The sequence below is a fragment of the Barbatula barbatula genome, assembly GCF_947034865.1.
Source record: "Barbatula barbatula genome assembly, chromosome: 1".
NCBI classification, from domain to species: Eukaryota; Metazoa; Chordata; class Actinopteri; order Cypriniformes; family Nemacheilidae; genus Barbatula; species Barbatula barbatula.
In genome coordinates, this window is record NC_136766.1 from 26,755,127 (window position 1) to 26,777,556 (window position 22,430).

General features: G+C 40.7%; 1 protein-coding gene across 1 annotated transcript; it reads right to left on the reverse strand.

Moving 5' to 3' along the window:
- Window positions 1–122: 122 nt before the first annotated feature.
- On the reverse strand, window positions 123–12,186 carry tkfc (triokinase/FMN cyclase). Its single transcript, XM_079452060.1, has 17 exons — window positions 12,106–12,186; window positions 11,473–11,940; window positions 11,072–11,261; window positions 7,720–8,012; window positions 7,417–7,495; window positions 7,258–7,347; window positions 7,140–7,174; window positions 6,964–7,048; window positions 6,801–6,890; window positions 6,531–6,647; window positions 6,276–6,392; window positions 2,047–2,184; window positions 1,868–1,974; window positions 1,643–1,746; window positions 1,463–1,496; window positions 910–1,002; window positions 123–825 (listed from the first exon to the last, which is right to left on the reverse strand). The coding sequence occupies exons 2-17, from the start codon at window positions 11,488–11,490 to the stop codon at window positions 652–654; spliced, it is 1,764 nt and encodes a 587-aa protein (XP_079308186.1). The 5' UTR covers window positions 11,491–11,940; window positions 12,106–12,186; the 3' UTR covers window positions 123–651.
- Window positions 12,187–22,430: the final 10,244 nt, after the last annotated feature.

A 22,430-nucleotide genomic window follows, 5' to 3' on the forward strand; every position in this document is an offset into this window, starting at 1 on the left:
TCATGAAAAAAAGGCATGAAATGGTAAAGTTCCTTGTAGAGATGTGTGTAAGAATGTGAATAACAATAATAATAATGCTTGTACATTGTGTTTGCTTCCCATGCAGAAATGTTTGAACACATAATTACATATCAAATTTATTCTTTATAAATATGATGTCATCACAGACAGTTACAGTCGTTTTTTCCCTTTTATTTCAGTAGAATGTTTTTAAAATTACAGTTGCAATAATGATCTATTCAAGTTTACGTTGTATAGACCACTTCAGAAGGCGTTAACAACGCTGGTTCAAATAAACTTTCAGTAACACTATGAGAATATTTATAACAGAATCAAAATGTTAAATTAATATATTTAAGATTGAATTATATATGTGAGATTTGGGGGGATTTTCAGGAGCAGTATTTACGTCTACTGTTGGCTACATGTATATAATATATGTTGCTTCAAAGTCTCTATTTAGTGCCTTTAAAAATCGTAAAAACATCTCATAATGTGCAATAAATCCATTACAGAAAAAACAATTCTGCTTGCAGACCTTTATAATTTAACACTGTTTTATAGGCAGTTTTTAGTGTTGATTTATTTCCTTGTTTAGCAGCCCCATCAATAGTCTACAATAAGTGACATCAAGTAAACCCAATGCTATGGTTAGCATTTGCTTCTTTCGCTGTCGCCCTTCAAAGCATTTAGTACTGCCTTCAGAATAATGGCTATTGCCGTTGCACCAGGATCAGGCTGGGTCAAATGTTCAGATGCAATGTAACTGGCACGTCCAGCTCTTGCAGTGAGGTTGCGGGTAGATTCTGCTCCAAAAACTGCTTTCTAAAAGACAGAAACAAATATTACAGTTTTTTAAACAAATGTTAACTTTTATTTCATGTAAAATATTGAATTGCTAGTTTATACCTCCACTGCAGTTTGTAGTATAGCCATATGACCACCAGGAGGTGCTGTGGAAAGTTTCTTCATTTCCTCTACAGCAGGGCACAGGGCATCAAGCTATAACAAAAAAGCTTTAAGTGCCATAAGATTTGCTTCAAATACAAAGAGGAAATACTAATTGTTAACTTAAATAACTAAAAGCTCATTTGATTTTTTTAGGTTACATATTTAGGTTCTAGTGTAGATTTACAGTTTAGGCAGCAACCAGCATGCAATGACCTCATTATTTTATAGCACTGATGTCTCAGCACAGATAAGGACGGACCAATCACAACAGCATGATAAAGTCACAGTTAATCATTTTACAAAAGCTTCTTGACATTTGTGTATTAGTCATGTTTACTGTATTAGTTTATATACCAAATGATTCAATATTTAAAATCAAGTAAATACAGCATATTAAGAAACATGGATAGACACATGAGTATGTTTAATCATCTATATTCACTATTTTCCAAAAACAACTGTGATAGCTTCATGGCATGTTAAAGAATAAAATTATTCATCTCATTCATACCATGGTCCTGTCTCCTACTTCAGCACCTCCATACCTGTCGGAAAACAGAGCAATATTTGAAGACTTTTTAAGGCACAATTCAACTCATTGTTTACAACTAAGCAGTTCAGACTAAACCTCTATTATTTATCACCATTTTTTAAGAACAGAATGATACAGCCTTGAATTAATGTCACAAACCTCTTCATGGCCTCGGTCCCGGCATTCAATGCTTTGGCCCAGGCAGTACCATCACAGCTCTCTGCGAGATGAGGGGCAGCAGCGGATAAAAACAGGCAATATAACTTAAAAAAAATTACAAGCGGAGTTTAGTGTAAGAAAACCGAGCAATTAATTATAATTTAAGAGAAGTTAATCAACTTAGACACTGATGTAACTGATTGAATCTGACAAGCATTAACATACTGCCCCTGATGAGCCACCCATCCGTTCTTGAACCAGGAGAGCAAGATCTGCCAAAAGCTGCCCAGCATTCCCAGGAATGCTGCTAATGGAAAGCCACTCTTGAATGGCTGAGAGAGATGACATTAAAATAAAGCACTAGCACAAAATAAAAAAAGAATCAACATTTTTCTGAAGTTTACCATTAGCTGCAAGGGCATGTGTATTGCCACAATCTCCATCCCCTGCTGCACGGTCCAAAGCATTGAGTTCATCTTGGTACTGCAGAAGGATTCTGCACATAGACTCCAAAACGTGTCGAATACTGGATGCAAGTGAACCTGTTCATTACCAGCACATCATTGTTAGTTCAAAACACTTGAATTAATGTTAACATATACAACTTTTTCATTTACTTTTTTTAAATGTTGTGCTGGGCAATATAGAAGGAAATGCTCCATTCATAAACAGTCATTACAATATTAGACACTTGCACAAACAATGTAAGAGATTAACAGATAAACAATAGTATTTGGCTTGTGCTCAAAAGGACAGCCCCTATAAGAAGAAACACAAAATATTTTCAATTCTTTAAAAAAACCTAAATGTAACACTCAATTTTAAACCCAAGGAGGCCACCATGTTCTTTTTCGATGACACGAAATGGTTGCACGCACAGCTATACAGCCAAACTAAACACAGACACACGAATGAGTTCTTCAGTAAATATAAGGTTCTGTAGGATTATATATATATCAGGGGCGTTTCCTCCGAGGAGGCCAGGGAGGCACTGTCTCCCCTCCCCCTCGAAAATAATCGAATGAGAATATTATTAACAGTTCAGAAATAGAATAGGACAGCGGATATAACGTGTTGAGCTAAATATGAGATAAATCAGCGTGTAGAACAGTGTGAAACAGCGACCCCGCTCGAAAGAAATCCAAACGGAGACAGCGTTTCTCCTGCCTCCTCTAAGCTCATTGACTTTACATATACCCCCTAAAGCGTGCCGTGAGTTTGAGTGGGGGTAATTGAAAAGAATGGAGAAAAGTCACGTGAGAGGAGGCAATGCCTCCAACGGGCTATGATTGGATTAACTCATCAGCGAGATCCCGCCTTCCTGCTCGTCTTCGTCATTCATTTTAAACTGCGGGCGCTAAATTAGATTGAACGTTAATTAAATAGTTTTATTAGTTGTATTAATCGGAGTTTAGGATTTGTGTCGGAGATGGCGGAGGCAGAGGAGTTATCGATTGTTGACAGAATATTACGTGGTTCAGATTTGTTCAAAAACTTTTGCTTTTGATCAGGCTTGCTCAGGATAGCAGCAAGGCTAAAGTAAGTCACATCCAGCGCCGCCGCTCCTACCACGCGAGACGCTTTAGCCCAGGGGTGTCAAACATACGGCCCGCGGGCCGTATCCGGCCCGATAAGGCGTCCAATACGGCCCGAGGGAAGATTTGAAAAATAATACAAATATGAAATAAAAGTTTATTATTATTTTTAATTAATTTAAAGTTTATTAATACAATCAGGTTTTCGCTGCCATATTATGTTTTGTTTTATTACATTTTTTATTTTATCATTGATCATTTAATTGGGCTTCTGCCGGAACCCCTAACAAGCATGCGCATTCTAAAGCGCCGCCTACATTTCGAAAACAAAGTCGGCTAAGTTGTGCGGCAAGGACTAGTGATTTTAAAATGTCCAAATAAAGAAAGCTGACGGAAGAAGACGTATTTCTTCTGTGAGTTCAACGGTAGGCCGGTATGTTTAATCTGCTCACAAGCCGTGGCTGTGCAAAACGAGTACAATATTAAACGGCACACACGCAGAGAAATATGATAAATACACTGGACAACTTCGAAAAGTCAATAATTTAACTTTAGCCTCGGAAAAAAGCAGTCAATGATCACAAAAACAACAGGGACTGATGAAGCTGTAACGCTATTTGATTGCCAACGAAATCGCAGCGGGATCAAAGCCGTTTTCAGAGGGAGAATTCATCAAGAATCGGTAATGAACATTAACAAGTCCAACCTGCGCTCTCGACTAACAAACAGACAGCTAAATGACATCATGAGATTGATGTGGTTGAAGAAAAGAGATGTCAGGAATTAAAATCATAATGCAGATGCGATCTAGATCTTTTGTTGTTAAAGGAAATTTCTAGTATATATTTAATGTTCATATCCAAAGTGAAGTTGTACTACTGTACTAATTGTTAAATATGTTAAGGCAGTTTTTCCTATTAGTGAATTATATTGTATAGCTTGTATGGTTCATATTTAATGTGACCGTCTGTACACAAATAGAGTCTGTTGCATTTTTGTCATTACTAGTTTAAAAAGTATCTGACAAAAAATATTCAAATTCAAAGGAAAGGGTTTTGATTGCCTTTACCTAAACAAAATTGTTTTTTCAAAGAGGAATAAGAGTGTTATTGAACCGTTCTGAGGATTTATTAAATGCACCTTTTACAGAACAGTATGTCTTTCTAGTTTTTTTGCTAATTCATTTGTAATTTGGTGCAATATGGTTTAAAAAAGGTGATTCGGCCCGCACATTGTCACTTTTCTCTCCATCCGGCCCTTACCCTAAAATGAGTTTGACACCCCTGCTTTAGCCTCATCGTTAGAGCGCTCGTCTCCTATTCGGATCGACGTAGGTTCGGAGCCCGTGCAGAGCGGGGCGAGCAATTTTAATTTCGGTGCAGCTTGCGATCTGAATTGAGATTTTACTGTTAAACATTGATAGGTTTTTGTTTTGCTATTCTGTTTACTGAAGAAAAGTTTGCACCTTTAAGGGGGGGGGGGGGGGGGCATCATAATGGAATTATGCTTAGGGCACCAAAATGGCTAGCAGAGGCCCTGGTCATATCTATTTGATTTGATCTCTTAAATGCTTTGAGTATTTCTGGGACTGCTAATAATTAAATTGATGGTATTGGTAATGATGTTATTCTTATATAGGAAATCCCAAATGTTCCAGAAGAAGATGAAGGTGGTGTTGATGTACCTTTTCCCAAAGCAGGGAAAATAAAAAACTAAAAAAATCACATTTACAAAAAGTAAATACTGTAATGAACTTGTAGTAATTAAAAGGAAATTTTCACACATAAACACTGAAATGACACTGGTTTTCTGACAAACGCACTTGTTAATAGTGCAGAGATTAACAAAAATGACATGGATAGAAATCTGCCTCCTCATTTTTTAAGTCCACCGCACACCACTGATATATATATCAGCATCCACCATAATCGTATACTTCATTATGAGAATATACTGATAAACACACTAACAAGATGGCTGCAGTTTGGTTATTTAATCTGTATTAGAGTATTCGTTATTAATGTGCATGTTTGTATTGTTTCTGACAAACAATATGAAATTTATGAAAATACACCAAATAGCGTCTTTTTCTTTCTTATTTAAGACGCTATTTGGTGTATTTTCATAAATTTCATATTGTTTGTCAGAAACAATACAAACATGCACATTAATAACGAATTTATTATATACACTATGTTTTAGCCATTATACAATGCATTTTATCCAGATTTTGACTTTAAAATAATGTTATTGTCTTCTCTCCCTCGGCCATTAGCTGACGGGGGCTAATATTCATGTGTGCTCTAATACAGATTAAATAACCAAACTGCAGCCATCTTGTTATTGTGTTTATCAGTATATTCTCATAATGAAGTATACGATTATGGTGGATGCTGATGTCTTAAATGTCTTAAAGGCGGTAGTTTAAAGCTTTGATTTAATGCACGCTTACCATGAACAGACGCTTACTGATACTGAATGCTTCTTCTTTTATGGCAGGCAGGCTGGCTTGTGTCAAGAGGATATACAGTCCCTGTGTGTTTATATATTTGATCTTGTTTTACATTATATATGGAAAACATGTGTATGTCGCTGTTGCGAAAGAGAACAGGTTTAGGTTGCAACCTTTTGACATCATGGATGTTGATGCAAAAAAAAAAAATGGCGGCCTCAAAGTAAAAATATTTTTTCAAAGTTTATTTATGCTGTGACAGTTACATGGTTTTCTTATTTCACAGTTATAAAGTCAATGCCATTGTTCATATATTAAGCCATACATCGCTGTATACCAATGGATGCTTTTAAAGTAAAAAAACACTTAAGCATACATTTTAATAGGATGTAACTATTTGTCTACTATTTTAAATAATTTTTTCAGGAGTACTGTTCATTTCTGTGCATAGATTGAATAAATAGAACTGTGTAAGTATGTTAAAGTTTGCATATTGCCTAATGTTAAGGTATATAACTAATTTGGTGTAGCCCAAAGCTTTGGGGACGATTTTTAATCCTGCATTTAATTAGAGAAAACACACATAAATTGATGTTAAAGAAATGTTAAAATGTACATATCACGTCATCTTGAGTCACGTCTTTACCTTCATTCCCTTTATCTGCAGGTCCAGCAGGTTTTTCCACAGGTTCCATAAACAGGTTTTTCCCACTCATAGATACACTGCTTAGATTGGGCCAGGCCGGGGCTGTTGTTTTAGCATCTAAAAGAAAAAACTTCATAAATAGATTTATTTAAAATATACTGGCATTATTTAGCATCTGGTTGCAGCATGCTTTACAATATTAAAGATTATTAGTTTACATTATTCATGTAAAGGGATCATTGCAAAGAAACGAACCAAACAGTCTGAGAATCTCTTCATCAACCTTTAATAAGGTAAGAGACATTCCCGCCATCTCCAATGATGTCATAAATGATCCTGACATCACCCTGACAATGACTACACCATGCTCCTCTAAAAAAAGACACTTTAATTAATGTTTATAATGAAATTGTTTTTTATTTCATTCAAGCCTTTATTACAGTAACATATGGTGTATAGACTGTTTTTGTTTTACATAAAATACACACATTTATTGATAAAAGTATTCTGTTTTTTTATTCTCACCTAAGAGTTGTACCGCTGCTTTCGTGACCACAGCTATTTCCAAACACGAGAGAGCACCAAGATTATTTACAGATAGCACAACGCTGTCTCCTGTGAGAAAAATACAGTTTAAAATAGACACGCTTTTGGAATCAACCCTGTACTGACAAATTACACGTCTTACCGGGTTTCAGGGGCAGATGTGATTTGTTGGAGGATTCAGTCATGTGACTGATCATCGTTTTCACAACTTCATTAGCAGAGGCCACCTGAAGATCAATTCCATCAATCCCAAAGAAGCATACAGTACATGCCATTACACTTTCCTTCAAGAGAGTCTGAGATATTGAAAGGACTCACCTTTGATCTCAAAATACCTGGTTCTCCATGGATCCCTATTCAAATACACAAGCCAACTTAAATGCCAATAAAGATGTCAAAATAAGTAAATTATTAACTGAGATTTATTTAGACCTACCAAGCCCCAGCTCCATCTCTCCTGGTGGAAGCTGGAAGGATGGAAGGCATCCAGGGACACTGCATGGAGACAGACTAACACCCAATGTACCTGTTAAAACAACAAAGTTCAAATCACAGAACACATCTCGTGTAGCCAGACGTTCAGACTAAATCTCACCAATATTTGTTATCGCTTCATTCACTCGGGCTACAATTGTTTCCAATGGGCAACCTTCTTCTGCCAGTGCTCCAGCTAGCTAAAAAGAAAACATGGCACTTATTAAGGAGTGAAAGATAACAAGAAATAAACACAGAGATTCTTATACATTCCTTCATTACATCATCATATCTTACACTTCTAGTCATTGTGGTCTATGATATAATCTGTTCTTTTAATCATCCATGTCCAGCAGTGTTATCAGTGTTTCATGTAGACTATGACTACAGCGACTGTAGCTTCTGGGATGATCGGAAAAGTTACCTTATGAACTAACACGGTTCCACACAAGCCTCTCCTACCGGCCTTGCTGGGTTGAGCAAAGGCACAGTCATCTGCCACAATCACCATGTCCACTTGGATGCCCTGTGACCGGGCCTGCTCTGCAGCAATGCCAAAGTTTAAGCGGTCACCCGTGTAGTTCTTTACCACAAGCAGCACTCCTGAAGCACCTCGACTCCACAGAGCCTGAATGGCAGCCAGGATACTACCGGGAGGAGGGGAAGCAAATACAGCTCCCGCCACAGCCCCTGACAGCATTCCCATGCCAATGTAACCTGTTGTTGTGAAAGAGAACATACGGGTTCAGAAAATCAGTGTTGCCAACCCTCATGTACCTCACGGTCCATAAACATTTGATCAGTGGCCCTTTTTCTTTTAGCTGTTTACCTTAATGTATTAAAAAAGTAACAGTAGCCTAAAGAATATTGGCTTAAAGTGCACACTCTCTGCTTTATTTACATTCTATTCACATTCAAACTGTCTGACAGCTCTTCAATACTGTATGCAGCTCCCCCCTTTTTCAAGGGACCAAAAGTAATGGGACAGTTGAATCAAAATTTCTAATCCTTTTCACATAAATGAAGCATTCCATCTAATATGAAACAACTTTATTGTGGCAGCATTATACAACTTTAAAGATCTATAGAAACATACTTTCTCTCTTCATTAAGTAACATTGACTCCCTATAGTAAAATTCAAAGCTCTGCTCTTGGCCTACAAGACCACCATTGGTTCTGCATACCCACATCTTCACTCGCTACTACAGACTTATTTACCCGCCAGATCCCATATGATCCGCAAACAAACAATGTCTTGTAGTGCCATCCCAAAAAGGGAAAACCTTCTCTGGATCTTTTCCACATTTGTGGAATGATCTGCCCACTGCTACAAAATCAGCAGATTGAGATTCTGTAGCAATCTATAAGAATCGGCTTAAAACACACATCTTCCGTCAACACCTGAACAATTAGTATTGACTTCTATTTATTTTCTACTCTTTCTATCCATAAACTAAATCTTTAGCTTTGTATTCTGTGGTAGGCTACATGAGACCAGTTTTTACTGCATTGGCGTTGCGCAACTTTATGCTTCTGACACTTCCTTGTCACACAGAAGACGAATAGACCTATTTCACCATAGACATAATAAATAGCTAGACACCACATTGGCCGTTTTGCTACGCTTCTGCGATACTTCAACAGCGCCACCATATTAGTGAGGGCTAAAAGCCCACTGAACCCAATGGGAGTGCTGCGCTTTTTCGGCATTAAAAGCACAATCACGTTTACATTTCTTAACACATTTCAATAGTTTACAATATGCGTAGAGTACAACTTTTTCATCTATCTAGTTGGTTCATACTTAAATACATTATTTGTGGCCGTTACTCGTGAGAATCCACTAGATGGCACCATGTTCAGTGATATGTTGTAGACAAGACAACAGAATAAATAACCAGAAGTCGACAATAAGACACCAGACATTTATAGATTAATCCTGAGATTTATTTGAATAATCGAACAAAACACCCCAGGTTATATAGTTTAATTTGCGTATAATATAAAAACTGATGTTTTCACAGTAGAAATGGCTTTTTCTGTAGTAGTTTAACACGATTACAAGATAAAATATGTTATTTTATTAATCCGGTAAACCCTTTACAGTGATAAAACATGATGTATGTGATATTGTAAAGCAAATAACACTGCTGTGCGTTGTAAGTATGAAATAGCAGAATATAGTCATATAAAGGTGCATTGTTTAGATTTTCCCTGCATTTTAAAGTGAACAGATGTTCTGATCATGTGCATTTAATCTTCCTTCAATTATTTCACATTAGCGATGTGTACACAATTATTTAGCCTAAACGATTGCTTGACAGCCAGTTTTAACAGTTCCGTATGACAATAAATACATTTTCAAGTCTAACCATCTTAAACTGAAGCCAAAACGTTTCCGTACTCCACGTAAATAGAAAAGTAATGAAATTAGTTGAGAAATAAAAAAGATGTTGTGTTTTTATCAAGAAAACTCCTTTCAAGAAAACTTTTATCAAGAAGTTAATATATTAACTAGAAGCCTCAATGTCCGCTGTATCGTACATCATCGCTGCTGCCATATTGGTGAGGGCAAAAGCAGACTACAATGACATACGAGTGAATGGTGGAGTTTTCTTGATAAAAACACAACATCTTTTTTATTTCTCAACTAATTTCATTACTTTTCTATTTACGTGGAGTACGGAAACGTTTTGGCTTCAGTTTAAGATGGTTAGACTTGAAAATGTATTTATTGTCATACGGAACTGTTAAAACTGTATATAGTATATATATATATATATATATATATATATATATATATATATATGTGTCTATGTATTTCACAGCATGACATGTAGAAACCGGAAGTAGGGTAACCGCTTGTCCAGTCAATGCTATAGCTCCATTCACTTCTAGAACAATTGTGGATACTAGAAGTCCCTCTGTGCTGATTTGTCTAACACATATTTTACCTTGATTATAAATAAATCACTTTTTGTTATGTTTGTTTTCCGTTACATCTCCCAGTAAACTATGAATAAATCAGACAACCTATGCTACTGTTGCTTTTGGTAAATAAAATGGATGGCTGTGAGAAAACAAGCTGATCGACTGAATGAATGGCTATGGCATTGAATGCGGGAAGATTTGAAATTGCAGTGACAGGTTTGAGAGGTTGTAGATGCCTATTTGTGATTGCAATTCAAATCTGAATCTAGGAAAACGTGTGAATATTGTATGTGCAATGCATTTGTATCTGCCAATGTATTTTGTAATTGCCAGTTTACACATTTGTGACCATTTTGCTGCAACATTCATCTTCATTTTTCAAGTTTTCACATTGGGGCTGTGAGTGTACATTTTAGTGTACATTACTTTACAAGTTCACAAATTAAAATCAACATTGCTACTGATTTACCCTCATATTGGTCGGCCAGTTTTTAAAGCAGCGCGTCAACCCAAAAAAACTCACATTGGTGCCCTGTAGACAAGCCATATAACTTTTTTAGTTTATCAATTCACTATTGTTAATATAATGTGGATAGTAAACACTGACTGAGTAGGAATAGCTCATAAACTACAGCAAAAAAATTACAATAGTAAATACTAAAGTATACTACAGTATTTTTATGTGGTCATGCATATATATCTAAAGGTTACGACGGCACAGCAATTCTCTTTATATTAAAGAAACTGCATTTTTGTTGTAAAAAAGTTAAGAGCACGAGTGAGCATGTGCGTGTCTGGGCAACACACAAAAAACAGCAGGTGGGAGGGGCGATGTTTCTATTACCTGCATGTGCGGGTTCATGTCCAGATCCTCCTCCCGAGAGAAGCGCTACCTTGCCCCTGATATTTTCCAGATCAGACCGGAGCACAACCCTGTGTCCCCGCAACAGCACCAGACTCGCGTTACTCCTGACCAAGCCCTCCAGAGCCTCGTCCACACATGTGTCCACCGAATTCAGCAATTTCCTTCGCATCTGAAAGTGCATGCAACCGAATAATAGCACCTTTTCCCACGAATGAATCGATAAAAATATGCGCAGTTATTTAAAAACGCATAAAACTTTGAATAATTGTATAGGCTTCTAAATCGCTGCCTTTGAAAACACGTACAAGCAACATGTAACAGATACATTTCAATGCACAAATGTTTATTGACACTCGTGCAGGTGTCAGACCGTTACATACCTCCATTATGCATGCCATCCACGACCTTTGATCAGTGGTCACTTCCGCATACAAGCAGGGACGACGATGACATCACATGGCTCATCCATGTGGATATAGTCCTTCGCAATGTAATGTTGGTGAAAGTCTACGTTTTATATTTTAATGTTATATGTTCACAAAATAAGCCACACGAAGCGTTCTAGAGCTATTCTCAAACATGGCCATGAACACTTTTAATATTAATTCAAATAAAATAATTACATTTTACTAAATCAGCAGTAAACACTTAAGCAATTATTTTGTTCACACAACGTTGATCATTAGAATATGTTGTGTTCGTCATAGTTTGAATTAAAGTGTGATACAGAGATCCCTTTGCCTTGCATACAACATAATAAATAAAGCTTTAGGCTTTAAAACCTTTTTAATAGCTTTTGATGTTTTACTACGTCAGTCCCACCAGCTGCAGTATCTTGAGCTTCTGTTCTAAAAATAATAATCAAACAAAACAAAGATTCACATTCACATTTTCAACCATTGGCATAATTTCTGCACGTCATTTTCTGCAAACAGATAATAAAACCAAGAAAAATAATTGTGACAATAGTTGAAGAACAAATTCTATTTCTGATATTCAAAAGCATTTCTTGCCTTATTTATAGACTTTTGCTTTAAAGTCCCCGTGAACTGGAAATTGCGATCCTACTTCCGTATTCTGACACATTTCCTGGTGATAAGGAATTTCAAAGGAGACAATTAGTGGGCGTGGTGTGCGTTTTCCACTGCAAATTTATTGGATGTGTAAAAACAGCTGTTGCATTGATTTGAATGAAGCTGGCAGCAGACTGACAGTTGAAGGGGAGGACAATGGATTCCTCAAATGTTAAAGGGCTTGGAATAGTCGAGGCGAATTTCGTTCTGCATTTTGGGGTAAAACGAAGCTCGAAAACGTTGAGAGAAGGTACAGTTTTTTCGAACAATGCAACACCCCTTTGTCTCTGGAGGCGGGGTTTACATGACGTATGCAAATATGCGCACGTGGCCACACAAACAACAGCGAACTGGTTAAACAAATTGTCGTTCGGACCAGCTTTTGTTCGAAATCAGATCACAGACGGTTGTTGTTCGATTTCGAATGTTGTATGCTGCCCTTAATTCCTGCTTTGTTCCAGGGCATTGTAGACAGACATACGTTGTAGCCTACAAGTATTTGCTGATTGGTTGATGCGGTGTTTGTTCCGCCCCTCCTGCGCTGTGATTGGAGGGCCAAGTAAAAAGTTACATTGATGAGCACAATTGTTATGCATTAACAACACATCGCCTTCCACCGGACAATAAATGGCAAGTGTACAGAATGCTGAAAAGTCAACTGTTCTCAGATCAGAATATATAGCTGAGTCAATCACCCAAGCATTCGCCTGCGAGGTGAAGCCACACACTTCGTTGTGTAATAAATCCATCTAAGGTTGTTTTAGGCATTTAGAGATGTAAAGAGAGCTGTAAAATGTGTTATAGATTAGGTTGTGAAATAGGGCCCAACCTTGCAAACGTTGTGTTAAAATGCAGATTTGTAACTCTTTTGTTGTTCTGGAAAGAAAACAAGGATAAGAATATTGACTCGCTGTGTTTCATAAAGAACAAAACTAAATCATTTTATTTTGAGAACTTTTTTGTTTTCTACTTTGCAAATGTATTTAAGAACCATCTATTTTAAGACAAAGATTCTCCAGAGTATTTTAAAATTGATTCGATGACCACAGTATATTTTGTTCATTTGTGCTATTTGTTTTGTTTGATTACGCTTAATAGGTGAATTCAAAGTGTTTAGAAGGTAATTGACATTACTTGTTATAAGAATTCATAACGTGTCTCAAGAGATGGGTAATGGGATTAGGTGATTGACAGTGGGGTTAGCCTATCAGCGAGTAGTACCTTCCGAGCCTATCAGCGAGTAGTATGCGTCACGTCCGATTTCCCCGTTGTTTTGATCGCGTTGACTCTGATTCTTTGGTGCCGTGTTGCCCGGCGTACTGCTTAGTGGGTTTGATGACTGTTCACCTTTGAGGTGTGATTCCCTGTATCCTATTGTGTTCGCGGTGGGCTTGACTGACCAATCCGTATCCGTTAAGTGTGCTATCTAGTTTGATAACCTGATGGAGTCTCCCTCTCGTTCCATGCCGTGATTTTACGCTGCGATTAAGGTGCTGCAGTTTATACGGCCAGTGTATACGCGACCATCATCGTAAACAAAGGGGACTGCTCGCTTGGTTGTTATCGGGGCGTTATATTTTCCCGCTTCATACCTCTGCCTTGTGTGGAAGGCCTAAGCTCCTCCCGCTTGCAGCGGAGCTAGCTTCCTTCTGTTATTTAACCCTTTTCTTTTGTTCTGTTACTTCGATTTCTATGAAGTACGGTTTGTTTTGTTTTATTTATTTGCTTTCTCTCTGATCCTTATTATTGTAAGGGCAGTAAATTGCTCATAGCTTGGGATATCTGTGATCAACCATCTATTTGTGAAATCCTATTGATGTGTGAACATCTATTGAGTTACGAGGCTGAATCCAGCTTCTTATTCGCAGTTTCTTATTGACGCTATCCGTTCCTACGGAAGCCGTGAAGTGCCAAACAAAACAACAAAACGCAACACCAAATCTGAAAACACATTAACAAACCATAAAGCACAACAACAAATCCGGAAACAAAATAACAAATCAGAAAACACAACGACAAATCCGGAAACAAAATAACAAATCAGAAAACACAACGACAAGTCAGAAAACACAACGACAAATCCGGAAACAAAATAACAAATCAGAAAACACAACGACAAGTCAGAAAACGTCTCGGTTACTTTCGTAACCTCGGTTCCCTGAGAAGCGGGAACGAGACATTGCGGAGACCGCATATGAAACTCCTCCTCTTTTTCACTTTTCCTGAAGTCCTATAGGATAACGCCAGTTAAAAAACTGGCCAATTGTCGCAAGACATGCACAGTATGCAAATACTGACGAATCTAGACAGTATAAATACAGTGCATGAGACGACAATACCTCAGAATCTACGATAGAACGCTTGACCAGAGATAAGCAGCGAACACGGCGTTCTCCGCAATGTCTCGTTCCCGCTTCTCAGGGAACCGAGGTTACGAAAGTAACCGAGACGTTCCCTTTCGAGAGCGGTCACTTCGACATTGCGGAGACCGCATATGGAACGGTAGTACAATCCCGCCGTGAGAGCTAGCAAAAACAGCCCGATAACTGGGATAACACGTACACAGTATGCGGAGCAGACAAACCAACCATTCGCGAGGTTGCCCCAAGCGTTAACCGCTGATTGGCTGAAACCGGCCTATGAGCTGCTAGATCACTGAGCACGCCAATGAACTGCTAGATTGGTCTTTTGTCGAATTTGCATATCCAAACCCAACGAATGCAGCGGGCTGCGCTGAACAGGGCAGACACCACAGCAGTAGAACCAGCACGGAAACCCGGGCGATATAATAACGAATATAAGTACACCAAGCACAGTGTAAACAGCAATGCGGCAACAACTGTGTAGCACAATACATTACAAGGTAGAAGATAAGCTTAATCAGCACTCACCGAGAGGACTTGAGAAGCCAACGAGGACACATCCAATCTGTAGAACCTGGCGAAAGTATTCTGAGAAGACCAGCCAGCTGCACAGCATATGTCCTGAATAGATGTGCCCCTAGACCAGGCCCACGAAGAGGCGATAGCCCTAGTCGAATGAGCTCTGATACCGAAGGGGCAGTTCTGACCCTGGCTTTCGTACGCCAAGGTAATAGCGTCCACTACCCAGTGAGAGAGCCTCTGTTTTGAGACAGCCCGGCCTTTAGTACCCCCACCAAAACAAATAAAGAGCTGCTCCGACTGCCGAAACCCGGCCGTGCGATCTATGTAAGCCTGCAATACCCTTACCGGGCATACCGCTCTCTGAGCGTCAGCATCCTGTGAGTCTGACGACTCGGAAGACAAGGCGGGCAAGGAAATGACCTGAGCTCTAAAAGGGGTAGACATGGACTTTGGCACATAACCCGATTTTGGCCGGAGAGTGACGCTGCAGTCGCCTGGCCCAAAACGAATGAAATCAGCGCCGACTGACAGCGCTTGCAAATCCCCTATGCGCTTAGCCGAAGCAAGGGCGAGAAGGAGAACGGTTTTTAGAGTGAGCTCTCTGACCGAAGCCGCGTCCAAAGGCTCAAAGGGGGGAGAAGAGAGAGCCTTCAACACCAGTGCTAAGTCCCAAGGTGGCACCGAAGGGGTTCGCGGGGGGAAAAGTCTCCTCGCTCCTCTGAGGAATCTGACCACCAGCATGTGCCTACCAATCGATTGCCCATCAACCGGGGAACGAAACGAGGCGATGGCCGCTACGTAAACCTTCAGCGTTGACGGGAGGCCGCCGCTGTCCAGCCTGTGCTGCAGGAAAGACAAAATATCAGACACGGGGCAAGACGCCGGGTCGATATTGTTGCTGCTGCACCATTTAGCAAACACCCCCCATTTTAGAGCGTATAAACGTCTGGTAGACGGCGCGCGAGACTCCGAAATAGTATCCAGCACACGCTGAGGGAGTGCAGTTAGAATCCCCGAAGCGGCCAGGCATGGAGGTTCCACAACTCCGGGCTGGGGTGCCAAATCGTGCCGTTCACTTGGGACAACAGGTCTCTCCTGAGGGGAATCCGCCACGGCGGTGCCGTCAACAACTCCCTCAGGTCCGGGAACCATGGTTGATTCGGCCAGAACGGAGCGACGAGAATCACCGACGCCGTCTCCTCTCTGACTTTGCACAGCACTAGGGGTAAAATCTTCACCGGAGGAAACGCGTAAAGCCGAACGACCGGCCAACGCCCCGTCAGCGCGTCGCTCCCCATAGGGGAGTGGATCAGCGAGAAATACAACGGGCAGTGTGCGTTCTCGCTTGTCGCGAATAGATCCACCTCCGCTTTCCCGAAGCGTTCCCAAATTAACAGGACTGTGTCGGGATGAAGCCTCCATTCCCCGTGCTGAAGACCCTCCCTCGAAAGCATGTCCGCTCCGCGGTTCAGATGACCGGGGATATGCGCTGCTCTGATAGAGAGTATATGCCGATCCGCCCACAGTAGGAGACCCGCCGCCTGTTTGAAAAGAGCTCCGGAACGGATCCCTCCCTGGCGATTTATGTACGAAACCACGGACATGTTGTCGGTGCGAATCAGAACATGTTTCTGCTCCAGCCTCGACTGGAAAGTATGAAGAGCTAGAGACACCGCCTTTAGTTCCAAGCGATTTATGTGCCATTTCCTCAGAGACTGTGACCAAAGGCCGGATGCCGGCATGCCCTCGCACACCGCGCCCCATCCCGAGGACGATGCATCCGTCGTAACGACTGTGCGTCTCGTCACCAGCCCCAGGGGAACTCCCCGACTGAACATGCTCGGGTCGCGCCATGGACTCAGGGCGTCGAGGCAGCGGCGTGTAACCGGGACTCGCGCCTGACCCGAGGACCATGCTCTCCATGGAACCCGAGCCTTCAGCCAGAACTGAAGCGGTCGCATGTGCAGAAGACCTAGGTGGCAGACCGCTGACGCCGATGCCATGAGACCCAAAAGCCTCTGGAACTCCCTCAGGGGAACAGACCGGCCCAGCCTGAGCAAATGTAGAGCTGAAGAGATGGACTCCGTCCTCTCTAGGGAGAGACGAGCGCGCATCTCCACTGAGTCGAAACATACCCCCAGATACGTTATAGACTGACTCGGCGTGAGTTTGCTCTTCTGCATGTTCACGCGCAGCCCCAGGGATGCCAAGTGACCAAGCAGCATCTGCGTGTGACCGATTAGCGCCTTCCGAGAGTGGGCTAAAATCAGCCAATCGTCCAGATAATTGAGAATGCGCATTCCGCTCGCTCTGAGAGGGGAAAGCGCCGCGTCCACGCACTTCGAGAATGTGCGCGGAGCTAATGCCAGCCCGAATGGGAGGACAGCAAATTGGTACGCTGAATCCTCGAATGCGAATCGCAGGAACCTTCGGTGGCGCTTGTTTATCTGAACATGGAAGTACGCATCCTTCAGAACTACGGAAACAAACCAGTCCCCGGGACGCACTTGTGCCAGGATCTGTTTTAGAGTTGTCATTCTGAACGCTCGCTTGTGAAGCGCTCGGTTGACGGGTCTCAAGTCCAGAATCGGACGCAGACCACCATCTCTCTTGGGCACTACAAAATACCGGCTGTAAAACCCGCTTTCCAGCTCGTTCGGGGGGACACGCTCGATCGCTCCCTTCGCGAGCAGGCTGCGGATTTCCTGCCTTAGCACAGGTGCGTTTTGCGCTGACGTAAGCGACGGGACCACACCGCTGAAGCGGGGAGGTCTGCGCCTGAACTGCAGGGAGTACCCGTGTTCTATCACGTTTAGCAGCCAAAGAGAGATGCCTGGGATGGCTTTCCACGCGTCCAGAAACAGACATAACGGCCGAATCTGATCGGGGGTTACCGTCATCGGACCGTTTAGGGTAGCGCGCTGGCCCAGCGAGGCTAAATGCACTGGCGGGAAAATATCTCGCGCGTGAGACTCCAGCGGTCCCTCGTCCACGGGAGCGTCCGTGGACGAGGGAATGCTGGTTATAGTTGTGACTAGCTGCGGCTTCGCGCTGCACCGTGGCAGGGCAAGGGACGCAGCATTGTGTGTGTGAGGGGGAAAAAGCTCCTTCTGTGAACAGGTATGTGTTTTTATTGCATTCACACAAACAACACTAACAACATTGCAATAATCGCCCGCAACCGCGGGGGAAAACTGTTGCAAACAGCGGCGCTTTGGGACGCTCACAGACTCTCTCCTCCTCTTCCCAGGTCCGTCAGGACGACGGCTTGGCAGCCGATGACGCTCCGCCGTCGTGGCGTGGACCTCTCTTCGGCCCGTACCTCTTCTTTTTTTTTTTTTTTTTTTTTTTTTTTTTTTTTCAAATATTTTTATTTTCTTTTAAACAAATTTAAGTTTAACAAACAAGAACAGAAAAACAGAACAGAGCTCAGCACAATATAGATCTGGACAATATACAGGACATAAGATACAATACAAAACAAAGATTAATCTAGAGCAACGCCATTCAATATAGACGCAACAGTAGAGTTGGTAAAACGAAGATAGGGAGTCCAAATATTTAAGAAACGTCCTTTTGTGGAATGAAGAAGGCAGGTTAGGTATTCCAAAGGAAAGAGCTCCATGATGAGTTTATGCCAAGATGTTTTAGAAGGAGGTTTGTCGCTAATCCACGACAGGAAAATGTTCTTGCGTGCAGCATAGGTGAGAATATCATATAGTCTGCCTGAACCAGGACTGAGTTTAGTGTCTCTATATCCCAAGAGCAGCGAGACAGGATCACAGGTCAAAACAGTTCCAAAAATAGCGCTCATATCTTCCAGAACATCTTGCCAGTATGACTGAATTTTAGGACAGTACCAAACACAATGAGTATATGTACCCAACGCAGTTTTGCATTTAAGGCAATCAGGAGAGGTATGAGGATACATTTTATGTCTTTTGCTAGGAGATATTTGCAATCTGTGAATAATTTTAAATTGTAACAACCTGGCGCGATTACAGACAGATATCCGTTTTGTTTGATTACAGATGACATCCCATTTCTCCTTACCAATAGTTACACCCAGTTCAGTTTGCCATATTAGTGCTGCGTCTGAGACTGCCAGTATGACAGATGTCTGGTTAAGCACATTATAAAAAGAAGTGATCACCTTCTTAACTGGACATTTGAGTAGTAATTTTTCTATTAGAGATAAAGAGGCTTCAGAAGCAAATGTAGTTTTTTTAAATATAAAATCACGCACTTGGAGATATCTAAAAAAATGAGAGCCAGGGAGGTTATATTTAGCCTGAATTTGTTCAAATGAGGATAAGGAGGGTCCCACAAACAAATCACACATCTTTTTGACTCCTTGGTGTGTCCAGATATCATAACCTGTATCTGTCATGCCTGGTTCAAAGTCAGGGTTTCCTTGCACTGGGGAAAGCAAAGGAGTCAGTAAAGATCTTCCCTCTAGCTTACGCACTGCAAACCATGCTTTAACAGTATTAACAACTATAGGGTTGTTATTGCACAAAGTCCTTACAGACTTTATATTCTTACAGGATAAAAGACCGAGCAATGAGCAGTGAGTGTGAAACTTTTCTAGACCTAACCAAACAGAGGTGGGATCCTCCTTTACCCATTCGGCTACAAACCTCAAATGTGATGCCAGTTGATACAATCTGAAGTTAGGCACATCCAACCCCCCTTTTGACGTAGGTAACTGTAACTTGGAAAATTTAAGCCTGGGTTTTCTTTTATTCCAAATAAATTCACTCAACCAGCTGTTAAGTAGCTTCAGTACTTTGTTTGAGAGTAATAAGGGGATCATCTGTAAGGGGTACAGTAATTTAGGAAGAACTTTCATCTTAATAAGAGATACCCTACCAAGCAAAGATAAGGGAAGAGAGCACCACCTTTGTAAATCTTTTTTTATGACATCTAGTAGAGGAGTGTAGTTAGCCTTAAACATTTGGTGAAACATAGGGGTGATATGAATACCGAGGTACACAAAACCAGACGGGGACCAGCGAAATGGAAAAGGTACAAGGGAAGTAGTCCTTCCTCTGAGAGCCCCCAGTGGCATCGCAAGAGATTTCGAGAAGTTTATTTTGTAACCCGAAAATGTTCCAAATTGGTGAATTAGTTTGAGGAAACGAGAGATAGTTGAAGCTGGTTCTGATATATATAATAAAATATCATCCGCGTATAGAGAAATTTTATGTTGAGTGTCGCCGGCGCTAATTCCTTTTATTAATAAATCTTGCCTGACGGCCGCGGCCAGGGGCTCAATCGCCAGGGCAAAGAGGGAGGGGCTGAGAGGACAGCCTTGCCGTGTCGAGCGGTAAAGTGAGAAACTGTTAGACCTACAGCCGTTAGTGATAACTGAAGCTAAAGGGTTATTATACAGCAAATCAATCCACCTTATAAATGTCTCCCCTAAATTAAACTTATGTAAAATATGATGCAAATAAGGCCACTCAACACGGTCGAAGGCCTTCTCTGCATCAAGTGAGATGATTAGACTTTCGATATTCTGGGTTTGACATATATTAATAATATTTAAGAGTCTTCTTACATTGTGGCTAGAACTTCTTCCCTTGATAAACCCCGTCTGGTCTTCCTTGATTATGACAGGCAAAACTTTTTCGAGTCTGAGCGCTAGTATCTTAGAAAGTAACTTAAGATCCTGGTTTAACAAAGCGATAGGCCTGTAATTAGAACAGTGATCGGCGTTCTTGCCCTTTTTAAGGATAACTGTGATGTCTGCTTCTCTCAAAGATTGAGGTAGAAGGCCGGATGTAAAAGAATGCTCTAGCATATTCAAAAAAGGGTCCAATAACACGTGATGGAACTCTTTATAAAAATCGCCAGTCAAGCCATCTGGCCCGGGCGCCTTCCCTGATTGTAATGTTTTAAGTGCAAACAGGGCTTCATCTTTAGTAATAGGTGCATTTAATTCAGCCTTCTGAGTTTCAGAAATAGTAGGAAGAATTATTTGAGACAGAAAATGTTCCATATCCACAGAAGCTCCTGGGGGAAGATCTGATTTATAAAGTTGCGAGTAAAATTCTCTGAAAATATTATTTATGCTTTTATTATCAAAATAACGAGTACCAGCAGTATCAACTATTGAGGTAATTATTTGAGGATCTGATTCGACTTTAGTCAAGTAAGATAGATACTTGCTGGGTTTATCACCAAATTCATATAGTCGCTGTCTAGAAAAGAGAATAGAACTCTTAGCCCGTTGAGTTAACAAAGTGTCTAATGCGGCTTGCAAAGCGCATTTATTTTGTAATAATAATGGGTCAGATGATGAAGTTAACATTTTTTCAATATCCTTTAAATCTTTCTCAAGCTTTGACTGGAGCTCTGATTGCCTTCGTCTCTTAGAGGCAGAGTAGCCAATTACTAAGCCTCTGATATATGCTTTAGAAGTCTCCCAAAGTAGAGAGGGGTCTTCAGTAGACTGTGAGTTTATATCCATAAAGATTTTAAATTCACTGGTCATATAAGATACAAATTTCTCATCTCTTAGAAGGCGTGAATCAAATCTCCATCTCCTACTTCCTGCAAAATGTCCAACAGTCAACTTCAGACAAACCATAGCATGATCACTAACAACAATGATCCCGATTTCGCAAGATGAGACATATTGTATGAGGGACTTCGGGACAAATAAATAATCTATACGAGTGTGGCATTTATGAGGAGGGGAGTAAAATGTAAATTGTTTGTCAGATGGGTGTAAAGTTCGCCACACATCGAGAAAGCTCATCTCATCACATATCGCAGATAGGGCACTGGCCTGGTTTGTTAAAGCAGAGCTACGCGAGGGATGCTTATCAATTAGGGGATTGAGCAAGCAATTAAAGTCACCCCCCACCAAAGCTACAGATGACGATATTTCTGTGAATTCTAAAAATGCTTTTGTTAAAAGATCAGGAGAGTAATTAGGAGGGCAGTAGAGATTCATCACAGTAGTTTCTTCTCCCTGTAAGATTCCCTTAATTATAACATATCTTCCACGCGTGTCCTTGACACACGTCTTTAAATGAAATGGTATTTTCTTACTTATAAGTATTACAACACCCCTACTGCTGGTGGTGAAAGAGGAAAAGTAAACCTGGCTAACCCAACCATATTTCAATCTAAGATGCTCACTATCATTAAGATGCGATTCCTGAAGCAGCGCCACGTCAACTCTCTCCTTTTTTAATAAAGCAAATACTTTTCTCTGTTTAACCCTGCCTCGCAAACCCCTCACATTCCATGAACAAAATTTGACGTTATTATTTGACATTATCAAGGTTATTAGTATATAATACAATTAAACCTAGCACAATAAAGCAATTTTGACAACCTAATGATGCATCGTAAAATACAAAAAAA